The 18,102-nt window shown below is 35.2% G+C and overlaps 2 protein-coding genes across 10 annotated transcripts in view; one reads left to right on the plus strand and one right to left on the minus strand.

The window, feature by feature from the left end:
- The window catches only part of SKP2 (S-phase kinase associated protein 2), a 32,220-nt gene extending 20,632 nt beyond the window's left edge, over window positions 1–11,588 (plus strand). For 2 of the 6 annotated variants that reach the window (XM_023216515.2, XM_023216514.2), the window contains 4 exons: window positions 4,835–4,886; window positions 5,055–5,162; window positions 8,047–8,166; window positions 9,685–11,588. In XM_023216515.2, coding sequence (XP_023072283.1) covers window positions 4,835–4,886; window positions 5,055–5,162; window positions 8,047–8,166; window positions 9,685–9,898 — 494 coding nt within the window. In that variant the 3' untranslated portion in view covers window positions 9,899–11,588. Of the gene's footprint in view, window positions 1–4,834; window positions 4,887–5,054; window positions 5,163–6,475; window positions 8,167–9,684 lie in introns of those variants that run through there. The other 4 variants (XM_023216517.2, XM_023216516.2, XR_002732486.2 and 1 more) reach the window with 3 other exon arrangements.
- Window positions 11,589–14,248: 2,660 nt separating this feature from the next.
- The window catches only part of NADK2 (NAD kinase 2, mitochondrial), a 49,247-nt gene continuing 45,393 nt past the window's right edge, over window positions 14,249–18,102 (minus strand). For all 4 annotated transcript variants that reach the window (XM_026455967.2, XM_026455966.1, XM_023216519.3 and 1 more), the window contains exon 12: window positions 14,249–16,613. In XM_026455967.2, coding sequence (XP_026311752.1) covers window positions 16,475–16,613 — 139 coding nt within the window. In that variant the 3' untranslated portion in view covers window positions 14,249–16,474. The remainder of the gene's footprint in view (window positions 16,614–18,102) is intronic.

Below are 18,102 nucleotides of genomic sequence, written 5' to 3' on the forward strand. Positions count from 1 at the left end.
CATTTTTTATTGTCACAGCTGTAGGAATGCTGCTGGTCTTTCTTGGGCAGAAGCCAGGATGCTGCTGGACGGTGTATAGAATGGAGCATATCACGCACAATAATCTGGTCCAAACATCAGTTCCAAGGTTGAAAAACTCTGTTATTAACTCTGTTAATAAGTTCATATTTATGACTTTTACTTTTTATTCAGTCTAAGAGGGCAACGAGGTTTTTTAGATGAAAACAGGCCTTAGGAGTCAGGGGTAGCAGGAACAGTCTTTAAAAACCTTAATATTCAGTTACTCTTTATTTTACTTGTATGTTAATGAGAAAATCTTGATTTGCAAAGATAAGTGATTACAAATGGCAAGTTTTTTAAATGGCTTCACCATCTCAGGCCAACATTCAGTTTGTGGGCTATACAAAACCTAGTTAAACCAGCAACACACATCAACCATATCTTGATGTTAGTACTAGCTTATTTGGGTGTGTTTTGTTTATTATAGTTTTTATTATTCTGAAAAAGATTTGAATCAAACATCTGCAGAATATATCTTAAAATTTAAGTAGTATAAAACTACTTCTCCAGGACAGACGTCCTCTGGTAAGGTGTATAAAGCTATAGAAAATAATTGCTAGCCTGTCATGAGTGGGTAGAGATTCAAGTCTTTCACCTGTGCAAGGACTCAAATTTGGACTACTGCCATTCCAAACACTTGCATTTTCAGACAAGGTGAACACTTTCTTTAGCAAGCCGTAAAAGCAGCAATCATGTCTTCATTTCTTACCACTCTTCCCACCCAGTATTTATAATTACTATTTTAAAACTGATCATAGCATTATACAGTCATTTTAAAAAATGCAAAATATAGAAAAACGCAAAGGGAAGCAAATTATCAATAATCTAACATCTTGCTAGGCTTTTTCCTGTACAAACACTGTTATTTTTTAAATGGGACATAGTATATTAAATACCTTGTAATATGCTTTTTTTTCCCCCAGATAACCCCATTTTCAGTGGCTACATTATGTCATCATCAGTGGCTATGTGATAGTCCATCAAATAGATATGGAATAATTTATAGTAAATCAATAATTTACGCAGTTGATCTTCTAATGGACATTCAGAATCTTCCCAGTTTTTCTCTACTATAAACAATTTTATGAGTGACAGAGACAAATCTTTGGATGCATTTCTAAGGATGGATTCTTAAAAGTGGAATTGCTGGGTCCAGCATTAGGTACTATTCTCAAGTTTTGGATAATTTCTGCCAAATTTTCCTCCAAGAAGTTTAAACTCCCACACACGAGCATCCTCTTGGTGTGAAATCCCATCAGTCTTGCTTCTTCTCTGTTTGTCTGCAGGTGAAGGGAAGGCAGTGCCTTGTTTATATTTCTTTCCCACATCTGGATCTTTCACTACTTTACTGAAAGATTTTCTGACATGAACTGAGGCTGTGGGCACAAGGTTGAGAAACTGCTGTAGGCAAAGTGCTGTTGGTTTTGTCCAAGTTTGGCTTAAAACCGTTCCCTTTGTTCCTCCAAGAAAGAGAACAGAGAGCCTGTTTACCGAGTTTTGGCAGAAATAGTAGGTATTAAAATTCTGCTTGCTAGACACATTCAGGACAGAGAGGCAGAATATAAATTGAAGTGTTAGTTTTTCAATTATACAATGGGGATAAAAAAAGTTTTTAATGTCATTAACAATAGCACACACCATTTCATTATATATGAGATAATATGGATTTGGTTTTAGCTAATAGAGTGGTACCAGATGGCCTGGGTTCAAATATCCACTCTGCCATTTACTGGGTAGACCTGAGCAAATTGCTAAACTTGCCTGTTCTTTAGTTTTCTCAGCAGTAAAATGGAGATAAGTAGACCCCATCTCTTAGAATTACAGGAGAATAAATGAATTAAGATATGTACAGCATGTGGAACATTTCTTGCCACATGGTAAGAGTTCAGTTACTGTTGGCTGTTATTACTGTTCCTTCCCCCACTACCCCCATCACTACCTTTCCATGGAGCGGTGGGTGAGGCACAGAAACGTTTTGGTCTTGGATTTGACCTTGACTTCTGCTCACCTCTCCTTTGAATTGACGGGTTGGATTATGTGTTTCTAAGATCCCTTCTAGCTCAGGTTGGGTCTACTGTTTGTGGTGAAATGAAGGGGACAGTGAAAAGGAAACTTTGGCAGTGACTACTCTTTACTAACTACTTCCTGCCCAGGGAGGACAGAGCTTAAGTGTGGGCCAGAGAAGGAGACGAACCCCTTTATCCCCTAATGTTTGGTTCTTTCTCCAGTGGTGTCAAAGTATGATTGCATCTGATTTTGCTGATGGCTAGTTGGCTGGTTAGATGATTGGTCCCTCAAAATTTTATTGTGTACTTTTTTCATTTTTCGGTCATTTATTAAATACTTATTGAGCACCTACAATGATTGAAGCTCTGTTCCAGACTCAGGAGACGTAGCCTTGAACAGGGAAAGTCACCCTTACGAAGCTTACTTTATATGGGGGAGCCAGAAAGTGAACATATTTCATAAATGTTATGAAAGGAGGTAAAAACGCAAGGACGAAAAGCAAAGCAGAGTAACCAGATAGAATGTGGCAGAAAGGAGACTACGTTTAGATGGAATGGTCAAAGACAGGGCCTCTCTGAGGAGACTGTACTGGACCCACAGACCTGACTGAGTGAAAAAGGAATCCGTATGCATATGTGAGAGAAGAACATTCAAGAACAAAGGACCAGCAAGTGCAAATACCTTGATATGGAACCAGTGTGTGAGAGGGAGCAGGGAGAACAGTGAGAGGAGAGAGACGGCCAAGGGCTGTCTAAGCCAAGGCAAAAGCTTTGAATTTTTTCTAAGTGACGTGGGACATGGGAGACCATTGAAGTATTTCAGTCAGAGCAATGATGTGACTGACTTCATTTTAAAAGACTCAGGCTAGTGCTATGTTGAGAAAAGGCTGTAGCAGGGAAATATGAAGCAGGGAGACCAGTTAAGAGACTAGGGTGGTGACACTTAAGGTGGTAAGAAATGATCAGATTTGGGTACATTTTAAAAACCAACATCATGAGATTTGGTGACAAAATGAACGAGGGATGTGAGAAAAATAGTCCACTATGATTTCAAGGGTTTTGGCTGAAGCCACTGGATTCGTGAAATTATCGCTTGCTGAGATGGGAGAGAGTTTAGGGAAGGAGGAAATTTGGGGGAGAAACTGAGTATTTGATTTTAGACATAAATTTAGAGGCCTATCGCATATCCAAACAGTATGTTGAGGAGGCAGTTGAAAATGCAAGTCCAGAATTTAGGGGAGGGGATATACCTGTGAGATGAAAAAACCCTCAAATGTTAATGAAGTTTGCCTGTTGTTCTAAATAAGTGACATTGATTCATTTTCTGATTGCCAAGTAGCTTACACGACTTTCTTCCAGATTCTGAAAAGTTGCCTGTAATCCCAATACCCTTGAATACTGCAGTTAACATTTTGGATATATTTCCTTCCAGCATTTTTTTTTTTCTTTTCTTTTCGCTCTTTCATTCTGTGTATGTGTTTGTGTGTAAATGTGAGTTTGAGTGTGTTTTGGCCAAGTTGAAATTATAACGCATTGTATATATTTTGTTTACAATCTATCCTCGTATTTTTTTATGTATGAAATGTTATCAGAAAGCGTTTTCATAATGATTAGCAGTGTATATGGAATGGATGAGGTTAACATATTAAACTAATTTGAGGAGGGGCTAATATAACTGTTGCCACGTTGAATATATTCATACACATCTATGTTTTTCCAAAAGTGGAGTTACTGGACCAAAAGTAAAGTGTATAATTCTCTGAATTCTTAAAAAAAAAAAAAAATCCATTTACTATGCAAAAAAATCAGTCCGGGGTTCAGGCTCCTGAAAGCCTGCAAATAAAATTAAATATCTACCTGTGGTGTGTGAAAGACCTACTTTATAATAGACCTACTTTATAATAGAATTTTTTTTCACTTGATGGCTGAGAAGAAATATTTCTAATTTTATTTGGTATTTCTTGCTCCTTTTTATTATCTTGGTATTTTGCAATGTAGATTTGTTCATATTCATTGCCTTTTTGATTTATCTTTTTTTCTCTTTATATAAGATTAACTCTCTGTTTAATGTATGTTGAAAATATTTATTCCCAATTTTCTGATACTTTTTAAATTGTTTTGTTTTAATATGGTAGAGTTTTAAAATTTTATGTAGTAAATTGATGTGTTCCCTATGTTTTCTTTTATGTTTAGAAATACCTTATCCCAATATTCAATTAAATAATTACCCTAAATTAGTTAATAATTTTTAATATTTAATATATTATTATCCTAAATACAAAATAATATTTTTATGTTTAGAACTTATTATGTGGAATGTATTTAAATATGTTATTTGAGTTGGAGAAATAATTTTTTCCAGTTGTAGTAGCAATATTTCTTTTTACTGATCCATTATTTCTCTTGTTGATCTGAGGTGCTACCTTTGTAATATATTGTTTGCTTATATATACTGATATTTAATTTTACTTTTTGCTATTGTGAATGGGATTTTTTTCCCTATTGTTTTTCTGGCCTGCTATTGCTGATACATAGATAAGCTAAAGATCATCATTTTACACAGTTCTCTTTTTCGGGTGATTCTCTTGGGCTTTTTGGGTAGAAAATTTTATGTTCCAAGATGATCATTTTTTCTTTTGAATAGTGTGTGGTTCTAATTGCATTGCCCTGAACTTCCAGAATGATGTTCAATGATAGTAGTGATAACAAATATCCTTGTCTTGTTCCTCATTTAATAGTGACCATCATGTTTTTTTTGCTTTTCCTAGATCTCTCTACTTTAGTTAGAAGATGCCCCAATCTTGTCCATCTAGACTTAAGGTATTTTTTTGTTTATTTTAGATCAAAAGTTGAAAAATCTTGATTTCTCATTAAATGGGGAAAGGATCATAATGGTGAATTGAAGCAACTAAGCAGTAGGTTATTTCTGTCTTCTTTATCTAGGGTCAATGCGTGATTTTCAATATCTTTTTTACTGCCTTCTTACAGTGATAGTGTCATGCTAAAGAATGACTGCTTTCAAGAATTTTTCCAGCTCAACTACCTCCAACACCTATCACTCAGTCGGTGCTATGATATAATACCTGAAACTTTACTGTAAGTATGTTTTGTTTTTAATGCTTAATTGAAGGCAGGAAACAACAGAGATGCCCCTTGGTGTGAAAATCCATTATTATTAATAGACATATAAAACCGAAACATTAGTGATTAGTTTACCACAGACCGGCTATGAAAGACCAGCAGAGTGTTGCTTAAACTGTCTGGTGAAATTGAGTTGATCCAGATTGTTCACTAAACATTTTGTTTAGCTGTAAGCAGTTTTAATTACTAGCTTGCTGTCTTAGTATCTATGAGACGACTTAGCAGAGAAGCAGAAGATAACCTTTTCCTCCAGGAAACTCGAAGTATAATTGGGAAGGCAGACCCAGTGTGGGTTAGTGTCTTTTTTTTTTTTTCTTTCCAAATTTTTTGGATTAACTCCAGTTGATTCAAAAAGCTTTCATCTGGGCTTAAAGTTCTGTATCTTCTTAGTGATGTGTGTCCTGGATAGTGAAGGAATTGGAAGGATATAAGCCTGTAGATGGTATGTATTGTAAGTCTGATGCTATTTTTGAAGAGGGATGTGTTAAGGTCTAAAAAGTGAAGTGACTTATTCAAACCCTGATGGTGAGTTGGTGGCTGACCTGGGTCTAAATCCTAGGTCTCCTGGACAGAGGCAAAATAGTCGCTATCTAATCCAATGGTTCATACAAGGGTTAGTTTTACCTGCTCAGCAACTTACACAGAATCAAGGGAGTGCAAGAAAGAAGCAGCCTGGTCCATCTGTCCTTTGGGAAACACCATACCCAACTCATCCCTGGGAATCATATCTTTATTGTTTTAAAAGGTTTTCTGTATTTCATCCCAAAGGACTGGAAAAGTCTCCCTAATGGCAAATGTTCATGTGTAGCAATTTTATTAAAAACCACAAGAGGTCAGTATCTTAAGAGTTGATCAGATGCCCAACATGTCTTGAATGCGGCTGCTGGACTCATTTATGTAGCTCACAAACTAAACAAAGGTTAATTTAGCTTCCAGCTCCTACGTAGGAATGGTGGTGAATTTGAACAAAGAATTTTAGTCCTCAGAATCATAGTTTGGATCTTTTAAGTTAGTTTCAAGAATTAATGAATAAATCAGATACTTCAGCTATACAGAGTTAACTAGTAGAATTAGGAAATCTGGCAGTTATGCATTTTAATTAATCATTTTAATTAATCTTGGGGTTCAGGGTCTCAGCTGGTATCTCATTTGGGAAAGGACTGCCTAAAATAGGATGGCAGGATTTACTTTCCTGGCTCTCAAATGTTGGGGTTTAAATTCATGTGCATGAAACTCTTATTAAAATCCCTGCCCTCTCTATTTTCTAGCATCCAGAACTCCTAGGAGCTTCTAGCGTCTACCCAAAAAGACTTCTCTGTCATCCATTCTTTCCTGTCCTTGCCATCTGGCCTCCTGCTTCTTTGCCTGTGCAGCCCCCTGGGGAGTGTGGTGATCATTCTTTTCAGGTTGCTTTTCTCAAGAGAATCTATCCATGTGTCTTGCTTTTGTTCCTTCTCTGCAGAAAGAAAGAAGCTAAGCAGGTAATGACCCAAATGCTTTTTCTCAAGCAGAGGTGAGGGGAAGGCTGTGAGCTCTTCATTTTAATATTTTTATCCAGTGGGATGATAGTAATAGTAATTGTGATACCTGCATAATAATCACATGGTAATACCTGGAAACAGTGTGAATTGAGGGTTACAAACACCGGCTTGAAGTCACAGACATATTGTGAACCTTCACTGCATTATTATTTCTTATTTGTACAAATCTTACGAAATAAGAGGAACAGGGGCATTAGGAGTTTAGTTACAAGTCAGACCACTAGAATAGAGAAGAAGAAAGATCCCGTTCTTGAACATTAAGGTAAAAGAGTGTATTTCTTTAGGTATTGTGTAAATAGTACACTGATTTGCATCGTGAATCCTTCAAGATGAGTTTGTTGGTACCTTATGCTTAAAAGTTTCTCAAGATAAAATGAGAATTAGAATGACTTTAATTTCAATCATTTTGGCAGCTGATATATTTGAGGTTTGTAATAAAAATTCCAGGGTGTTTCCATAGTAATTTCCAGAGAGCCACCTATGCTAAAGAACTTAAGGCTATCTATTTCTCTGAAGTGGGAAAATACAATTTGAATGTCTTGTCTTCTGTAGTAATGTTTTAAAATACTTGGGAAACTATAAATTTTTCTTCCCCAGGACCTATTCCCATTGTATTTATTCTCTTACTTCTTAATTGGTCTTCTTCTCTATGTCTAAACTTCCTTCTAATTCTTCCCTATTCCTCATTCAAGTAAGAAACCCAAACTGGAGATAGTAAACTAATCTAAGACAAGACTAAAAAACTTCTGTGGTAAGAGCATTTGTAGTTGAGGCATTTAAGATTTTATAAGGAAAACAGGATTATTGTATAGATAAGGTAAAGAGCAATCCTGTGAGTTCATAAATATCTTTTATTTTCTAAAATTCAATATACATAAGACATTGGTGTCATTTTACACTTCTTACATTAGAAATAAAGACTCTTGAACTACTTATTTCTATTTGCTATCCCTTAGTTTGTTCTTCAATCTCTTCCATTGTAGTTTTTAAAAGATGCTTGCAAATTTTTTATTCTGAGTTGCACATACCACGAGGCTTTGTTTTTTGTTTATTTTTTGTCTCCTTAAAATCTTAGACTTTCTGGATTTTTGACTTGGGAACTAGTTCTTCATCCATCATTTTATCTTATATAACCCCCTTATATATAACACCCGAGTGTGTTCTGAGAGTCTGGTCTTCATTTCTTTCCTCACCAAATCTCTTTCCCAATGCTGTTGTAAGAACATGTCTTCCTCTGCCATCTGCCATTCCTCCTTTTCTTACTCCACCTACAGTTTCTTCTCTTAAATATTCTCCAGCGCAGAATGGCTCACAATTTGGCTAATTTGGATACACCAGAACCAGAGTTCTCATAGTAATTACAACGTTTCTCAAATTTCACATGGGGGATTCAAAGTTGGAGCTGCATTGCTGTCATCGTAAGTGATTAAGTATCTGTGTATTGTGATCTTACTTTGATACTGTTTCTACAATCCAGAAAGCAGTTTACTTAATGACAGCAATTTGTTCTTACCGATTTTCTTTGGTTATATACCTTTAGATCTTACTGTCCCCTTGTGAACAAGCATATTTATTTCATTTGGATAGTGCTTTTATTTTGTAAATTAGCCTTCATCCTGTACTCAGCTAACGTATATTAAACATTTGTGGGGTTTAAGACAGCTTGTGGAATGTAGAATAAATACATTTCGGAGAGTAGTGGGAAGACTGGAAGAGCAGGTTAGACACGGAAGGTCTTCAGACTAGCTGCCCAGCCTGGGTGCTGTAAACACAAGAGAAGCATCAAAGGTTTTGGAGCAGATGAATGACTAACATGAGCTAGGCTTTAGGAAGATGCCTTGGAAAGTAGTATATAGAATAGGCTAGAAGGAAGAAATCTGGAGGTCAGGTGACAGTTATAAGGAAAGTTTGGGGCTTTTTAAAAGTAATTATTGACAATGTGAAGATATAAAGGATGTTTCTGACTTTAGGTCATTGAGGTGCTCATTGATCTGTAGTAGGATTTTGTTGAAATTCCAAAATAAATGTTCCCTTTCCTGAGACTTTGTACTGTGTGTCCCAACCTTGAGCAAATACAGATTAGAGAGTTGAATTTCTAGGCACATAGATCTGAGTTAAGAAGAAAAAAATCATTACCAACACCAAACAGTATTTACTTTGAAGAAACAGAATTTGAGAAACTGAATTTGTGAAACAGAATTTCACTGTTAACAGGGTTGGATTTCATCTAATGTGAAATACCTAAAGGGACTGGCTTATCTATGCAGAAAAAAATGGTAATATGTAGGGAGGTAGGATGGCTATTGCCTCCTATAAAAGGTGTGATTTTTAACCCATTTTCTCCACCTGTACCCAATTACATAACCCTATCTAAAATATCTTAGGGAAGTCAGTGGTAGTTTTCGTCACACATAATGGACTTGTTGACTATGAACCATTATTAAGAAGTTCGTTAATCCTGACAACATCTCCCTTTGAGAGATGAGCCTAGTTCAAATAAAGGTCAAGTTCATATCCTTAATTTGCATGTAACCTGTGGTGGTTCCAGCTGGTGCCACAGTAAAACATTTGCTTCTACCATCACTCACTTGCTAGTTTCTTCTCACAATACAGTAACCCCATTCAGATCACTATATAAATCACAACTGGAGAAAGGAAGCAAATATGGTTGGATTCTTAAATAAACCTGAGTTTCTAAGGTTATTAGGAACCTCATTCAATAAAATGCAGCAGTGCGTTTCCTAATGCCTGTTGCTCAAGCTATATGGTCTGTGCTTTCCAGTTTAATCTGCTATTTTCTCAAATCATTTATTGTAAATTATATTTTCAGACTGCATTTTGTAGATGATACAAATTGTAAAATTTGGGTCGTATAACTCTAGTCAAACAGTTTCCATAGGTACTACCATTCTGAAAGTCTTTTTCTTCCTTTCCAGTGAACTTGGAGAAATTCCCACACTGAAAACACTACAAGTTTTTGGAATCGTGCCAGACGGTACCCTTCAACTGTTAAAAGAAGCCCTTCCTCACCTACAAATTAATTGCTCCCATTTCACCACCATTGCCAGGCCAACTATTGGCAACAAAAAGAACCAGGAGATATGGGGCATCAAGTGCCGACTGACACTGCAAAAGCCCAGTTGTCTATGAAGTATTTATTGCAGGATGGTGTCTCTTCTTTAGAACAGGGAAAATAAGCAGGAAGCCCAGTTGCTGGAGTACTTAGCTAGTTTTATTCTTGATTTTCCCTTTGCCTTCATTCTGCAAGTATACTAGTGAACCATTTGAGGGGGAAAACTATGAAATCTTGCTTTTTGAAATGATTCTAAAAGCTTCTATCACTGCTTTGCTCTTAAGAGCCAAAGTTGTAGGCCTTTTGAAATTTTGGGAGAGTGAGCCTATAATTTCAAGACACCTTAAAGAGCAAAATTTGAGCCACCTCTTCCAAGTGCCCTTCTTAAGTCTATTCAGAATCAAGCTTAAAAATTACCACCAGCAAACAATCTTCATAGCCCATATAACTTTTATCTATTTAATTTTATAGTATTGCTTTATAAGACCGCTTAGAAGAACAATAAGCTATTTGTATTATGAGCTGAACAAAAAGAGAATCATAGGATAGTAGCGTCTGAGGCCATCTTTTCTGGGAATAGGAAAGAGAAAAATGCATTTTAATTTTGCCTTTAGATTTGAAATTAGGTTAATAGAAATAAGTAACCCCATGTAATTCACCTTAAAACTTACAGAAGACTAAACATTACAAAACCCAGAGGTATAGAATTGGTATAGGATTTGAAGGCCCAGGAGACAAGTTTTCTATGACAGGTTAATTTGAAGTATCCTGTAATGTTCATTAAGTTACTGTTTCCAGAATCTAAATTAGATGAGAAATATAATTGTGGTTTTCTAACTTGATAATCAAATTATGTTAACATGGGTCCTTTAGCTTTTAAAATGACTTGCTTTGTTTTAGAAAGGTGGTATTAATCCAGTCTGTATTCTTGAAAATTTGGATGGGAAGAATTCTGAAGTTGCCTGCTGTTTTCCTTTAGCGCTGAGGTTCTTAAGGTTGCTTTTATATTACTCTGGAATCAAGTATTTTAAATTGTCTTTTTTTTTAATGATCTCTCACCAATAATTGTTTGAAACTATCCATTTTTAAGGTCATCAGACCTACAGTTCCCTAAGAGGAACTGCATTTTCTCTTCAATCAGAAATAATACAATAGAAGCAGGTATATGTTCCATGCAGTTTCAGTAGTAAGCACTACTTATACCTACGTAAGAGTTAAAATCCAGATGTGGGACCTTTTGATACCATCAGTGATACATATATTTTCTAAACTGGTACAGAGAAGTGAAAAAGATCAAATTCTACTTCTTAAAAATCACAAAAACTAGTTTAAATTGATGACTTCTTCATATGTTCAAAATGTAACGACAAAAAAAAGCCAAAACCTGTCATTTGTATTAACTGTTTTTTTTTTAATCAAAAATTGTTAATGTTAGAAACATAGTATGAAGTGCCTTTATCTGCTTAGACCTAAGGAAGATTTTAAAGTTGGGTTACACAGGAAATGATTATGCTTCAATTTCTTAGTAGTTAAAAAGTGCTAAATACTACTTGAAATTATTGTTTACAGGTTAGTGACAAGAGCTGGGGTTAGGATCCAGTTGGACTCTAACATCCAGATGCCCTCAAACATACAGAACTTCCAAACTCAAGTCCAGCCATAAGCTATTTTGCCAACATGTCAGAGTAATCTGTATTTTTGTATGTGATTTCTACTTTTATAGACTTGTTTTAAAATAAACACATTTTTATAAAAATGAGTACTTAAGCTAAGTTGTATTCCTTTTTTCTTTCTCTTTAAGTGTTGTGGTTAAAATTTGAAAGCATTTAGTGTGGTGTGCCATTTGGCTTAGATACCTCTAAATAAGACTTCAAAACAGAGCCCTGTTTTGACCCTTCTACTTCATATGCTTATCAAAAAAAAAAAAAAGTTTATAATGCCTTTTTAAAAGGGGCTAATACAGGCTTATCTTTAAAGTGCTTCCAGTAGTAATATACTTACAAAACCTTTGAATTCAAGTGACAAAGGAGTACTATCAATAAAAGTCAGCTAGTAGCATTTTAAAAATATATTTGATCAGGTTATACTATGTATTTTATTGTCATTCAGAAACTATTTGAATGTTCACTGTATGCCCAGAGGTCTTCCAGGAATTCTGTTCCTTTTGAACCCTTCCATTCAAATGGTAGAATGGTGATTCTTGAGTATCACCCAGTTGTGTTGGTCCTATCACCACTATGCCTTTTTTTAATGATGAAAAACGTCAAACATATGCCAAAAAAAAAAAAAAGAAGAGAGAATATGAAGGACCCCATCATCCAGTTTCAACAGTCGACTCCTGGCCAATTAATCCATGGTCTCAACCATTCCCCTCCAATACAGATGATTTTGAAGCAAAACCCAGACCATAATATCATAACTATTTCAGTATAAACCTCTAAAAGATAGAGATTTTCCTGCATGAATCCTGAAGCATGATATATCAAGATGGTGTTGAAAACTCCTCAGTTATCTCGTGTTTTCTTCAGTGGGTTTATTTTGCTCAGGATCCAAACATGGTGTACATACTGCATTTAAATTCTCTAAATCTTAATCTTAGGGTTTCTTCCTTTCTTTCCTTGTAACTTATTTATTAAGGAAACTATGTTATCTGTCCTGTGTTCTACATTCTGGATTTTGCATCTATCCCTGGAATGACAGGTTAATCTGTCCCCTATTCCCATAAAACGGTAGTTAGATCTAGCAACAAAAAGCTCTAGACCAGGGGTGATTTTCTCCCACCGAGGAGATACTTGGTAACATCTGAAGGCATTTTTGGTGGTCAAGAGAAGTGCTATTGGCATATGGGCAACAGAGGCTAAGGATGCTGCTGACTACAGGACAGTCCCCCACAACAAAGAATTGTCTTGACAAAATGTCAATAGTGTCAGTGCTCTAGAGGCTTGAATCATCAAGTTTTTTTTTTTTTTTTTTTTTAATCAAGGAGACACTTGATAAGTAATATTCTGTTCTATTCCGAGACACACCTGTTTCATTTTTACTGCTGTCACTTTACCTGCTCTTGCGCTCTTGATTCCTAACAGATCCTATCCACAAGCTCCAGAGACATAAGGGACACTGGCCAAGTGCAAAACTTTATTTCTGGATAAAGTACTTGTGTCCTATCCCGGTGAACCCAATTACACTTCAACATTTATTGACCACCTACAATGTGCAGGATACAACAGCCCAGGAGAAGATGCAGAGCCTATGAGGAAAGAAAGGCAAGTAGTCTAGAGACTGGGCAAACTAGAAAGAAACCTCTTGTCACTGCTTACCCTAACCATGGAACAAGCAAAATGACAACTTCCTCTTTACTATTCCAATCCCCACCTAGCCAAATATCCCAGAAAGTCAAAGTTTTCTTCACCAAGAGACTAACCCTTCAAGATACAAGTCAAAGACCTAAAAGCCTGTACTAGTATGATAACTCAAAACATAACTGCTTTGAGTTACTAAGTTTTAGCAAATCTAAATACTAAAATGCTGATATTTTTACATTTCTCTAAATACCAGATATCTAAATTATAATTTTGAGCATTAAAATCACTATATTTAAGGTATTCATATTAACACTTACAATATGCTTTTCTACTTTAGCTTGTTTAGTCAGTGATTTTCTTTAAAAAAAGAAAAGCCCGTAAGACTTAAAAACTCTTCACACCTTAATGTAGAAAACTTAATAAGCCCTCTCACTGACTTAGGCCCTAATCCCTTGAGTATTTTTACTGTTAAAGTCAAGAATAAACAGCCTTTGAAAAAATAAAATTGAACTATTCTTTAGTTTGGCAATTCATTAGTACATTTACTCTTACCTCCCCAACCATTATATTTAGGTGTTGCATTATCCCCGGAGATCTTTTTGTCTTGGTAGACGCTATTCTTAAGTATAAGGATGCATAAATATTGGTACAATTGAATGAATTTAAGTGATTTAAATTCTAAATGTACATTATTTTCACAACTGAGCAAAATATATAACGGATCCTTAAACTTGTATTTGACAACTTTTTCAACTCAAGTGGATATTTTACAATAAAAATGTGTTCGCTGGCTCTTTCTCCTTATTAAAAAGTGAAATCAATGCAGTAAAACATGTAATAAGATTTAATGTACAGGGGCCATGAATGTAAATAACACAAGGAGTATCAAAAATATTAAGTCAAAATTATCTGAAGAGCCTACATTGACCAGGTAAGCACTTCACCCTCTGATTTAATAACTAATCATTCTATGTCAAATGTTAACAGTGAATGAAGTAAACAAGGCACAGAATAGTAATACACAGCAGTGGGGAAACACTTCTGAAACATAACATTTTGTGAAAACTAGTTTTCAAATAGTGACCCTGGAGAGTTAGGGAAATAAGAAATGTTAAAAAGAAGAAGTAACAGTGGTGTAATTTTATTCACATAGGGTTGCCATTAAAAGGTTAACTCACTCAAAACACTTTTGCTATGCTAACATTCCTTTGCCTCTCATTTTTACAAATAAATCCCCACCTCAGAGCAGAAATGTTAGAAATTATATCACAAATGGAGCACATTATTTTTAAAACCTTTTAGAACATGGCTTAAAATTTTACACAGCAAGTTACCTATTAATATGTTACATATTAACAGATCTATTTGGACATTCAGATTTCCTTGAGATTAAAGATGGAGCTGGCATTTTTTTCTTTAAGAAGGCATTTTAAGGCCGGGCATGGTGGCTCATGCCTGTAATCCCAGCACTTTGGGAGGCCGAGGTGGGCAGATCACAAGGTCAGGAGTTTGAGACCAGCCTGATCAACATGGTGAAACCCCATCTCTACTAAAAATACAAAAAATCAGCCAGGCGTGGTGTTGCGTGCCTGTAATCCCAGCTACTTGGGAGGCTGAGGCAGGAGAATCGCTTGAACCCAGGAGATGGAGGTTGCAGAGCTGAGATTGTGCCACTGTACTCCAGCCTGGGCGACAGCAAAAAAGAAGGTATTTTGAGCCTGTTAGGGGAGGTTCTATAGTGTGGAGCTTCTTTATAAAGTGGTCTTATGTATATCAAAAAAAAAAACAAAAACAAAAACAAAAAGCCAGAAACTAGATCCAGCTCTGGGAAAACACTACATTTTAATGTATTTCTATCTGATATGTCATAAATTCTTTGCTATGAATGTCTATGCAGATACTTTAAGAAAAACTGATTCTCCGGATATACATCAAAACCTAGATTAACTTTGTACATTAACATTTATTTTAAAAAATTGATAAGAACAACGTGTTAAATATTGGCAAAACTAAGAGCACTCAATTTGATTATCCATCCAGCTTTCACAGAATTTACTTCTGAGCCCACAAGACTCAAATTGTATAAGGATAGAGTCTGTTTCGTTCATCAACATATCTAGCACCTGACATAGTAGTACATGGCACAGAGTGGGTGTTCAATAAATATTTGTCAATGACTGAACAGAAATTTTCAGCAGCAAGTGAAAGAAACACATGACTTTGAACAATGGCATGAGAATACCAACTGTTTCATTATGCAATGACAGGATCTTTTGGCAAAAATTCTAGGATTACTTATAAGTAGATCAAGAATTAGATAATTTCCTCCAAAAATAAAGGAATTCTCATAATGGGGGGGAAAAAAAGTACTAACATTTTATCCTAAAAGCAATTCTGTAAAACTTGGAGTATAAGCTAGGTGAAAACCACAATACTAAGGAAGGCAATTCTAAAACTACTGTGTTTTACATATTTATTAAAGAATCCATTATTTGTGATAATACTCCTAACACAGGTGAAAATATTTTTACAATATTTTACCAAACTCCTAATAGAAAATGTCTAGTCAGTTCATCCTTTTAGTCCCTGAATCTTTCTTCCGTCTTTAAAATTTGAGCATTTTAAAGACGGAAGAAACCTGTAGGACTCACGTCATTTTTAAAAAATTGACTTAAAACACTTATTGGATAACTAATACTTTTGTAACAGCATCATGATTTGTTCTGATATCTGTATTTCACCCAGCACTGCTGAAATTAAACAGAATGAAACTCAAAGCATTCATCTATAATTTCAAAAATGATTATTTGAAATTTTTAAATCAATAGTCATAACATCATCCTTGTGTTCTGAAATTAGAAAATTCTTAGCACATATACAAACATATTTACCTATGTCAATTAGGTCAATGTCAGGATTTATCAAAATTCTCTGTCATGAAAATTTTTTCAAAATCTTGATTTTCAGGTACTATAAAAAATATGCACTAATGAAATGATATGTGTTCAGTTCTGACAATCCCAGAACTAGGAGGAAAGGGAAGGAAAAAACACTTATACAGTTAAGTTTCAAATCCTAAATATTTAGTTCTTTATTTAAGCCTGCCCCTATAAATTTAAAAAGATATCAGCACTCTTGGTTACCAATTGTAAGCAATATAAAAATTTCACTGCTATCAATTCTAATTAGTTCAGTCCATCCATTTTCTTATACAGTGAATGTCTTTTTTTCTATCAGAATCCAACAAGCAGTCTCAACAATAACCAAAAAAATGTCACTTTACGACTGGTAGTCCGTTTCTGAAGTAAAAATATTTTCTCCAGTAATCAAAATTTGTCATGAGGAAATCCTTCACTGTTCTAGAAGCACAGTTTGAAGCTCATCTTCTTTATTGATCATCATCGAAGCAATTGCACCATCATTAAACTCAAAAGAAGTTCCTCCATCCACAACCATACAGGCATCCCAACAACGAGAACGAACACAAACCCTAGGCAGAAGGAAATATCTCATTAAATAGTAATAGTTTTCTTAATCTTAACTAATAGGTTATTTTAATCCTGAATTTTAACCTCACACATCACTTGGGCCTCCATTTAAAAAATCAAGTTGTTCTCTGGTATGAGAAAATTAGTGACTATGTAAATATATGGGTATATTATGAAGGTCTCCAAATGCAAATGTTCAGGATAGCATCATTCACTCAAGCATTCAGCAGTAAAGAAGTACAGACCTGACTGAACTCACAGGCTATTTTCATATGATTGAATGTTGAATTACTAACATCACAAATACTAAGTATTGAACAAGAGTGTTAACTATTTTCATGTCACATTTTTACTTAAGTATAACACATATACAGAACAGTTGGGTACGTGTATATGTATACAGGTATACATAATTATTAATGTACAGTTCAGTGAACACACTTATGATCATCCAACTCAGGAATCAACTGTTACCCAGCTTGCCAGAAGCTCCCTCACTGCCTTCTCCCAGTCACTATCCCTGCTCCCTCCTCAAGCATACCTACTTTCCTAATTTCTATCACTGTAGTAGTAATAGCTTTGTCTGTTCTTGAGCTTTATATAAATAGAAGAATATAATATGCACAGTGGTGTCTGTCTTCTTTTCAATAGTATGTTTGTGAAATTCATCCATGTTATTATGTGTAATATTAATAGTAGTGTGTTCATTTTTAATGCTGTATGAAATCACTTCTATTGCATGAAAACACCGAAATTTATCTCTCTCTTCTACTATTCATGGACATTTGGGTTTTTGGCTATTGGGAGTAGAGCGGTTATGAATATTCTTGAATGTCTTTGTGCACATATTTCTGTTGGTGCATACATTTCTGTTGGATGTATACCTCAAAGGAGAATTATTGGATCACCGTGTATGCTATGTGCAGGTTTGCTAGGTAACTGCCAAACCATTTTCCAAGCTATATATTCCTAACAGAAATTTAGGAATATACAGAAAGTTGTAGTTACTCCTCCTTGCCAACAACTGGTACCTTAGTCATTCTGGTGGGTGTATATGGTAGTGTATTATGTAGTTTTAATTAGCATTTCCCAGATGAATAATAAGATCATGTTTTTCATATGTTTATTAGCCATATGAATATCACCTTTTATGAAATGCCTGACTTTGGCCATTTTTCTATCACGTTGCCTGCCTTTTTCTTATTGTCAGTAGTAATTTTTATATACTAAATATTCTGGCTATGAGCCCATTGCTGGATATAGGTCCTGAAAATATCTTTCTCGCTCTGCCTTTTAGTTTTCCTAATTGTATCTTTTGATTACTGGCAGGTCTTACTTCCAGTGTAGTTCAATTTGTCAATCTTTTGTTGTTACAGTGCTTTTCATGACATGTTTTAGAAATCTTTTCCAACTGTCAAAATCACAAAGCTATTCTCCTATTAGCAAAACCTGAAATATAAGTAGTATATATCTTTGAAGGAATCTTTGTCG

The sequence above is a fragment of the Piliocolobus tephrosceles genome, chromosome 4 (genome assembly GCF_002776525.5).
Source record: "Piliocolobus tephrosceles isolate RC106 chromosome 4, ASM277652v3, whole genome shotgun sequence".
In the NCBI taxonomy this organism is placed as follows: Eukaryota; Metazoa; Chordata; class Mammalia; order Primates; family Cercopithecidae; genus Piliocolobus; species Piliocolobus tephrosceles.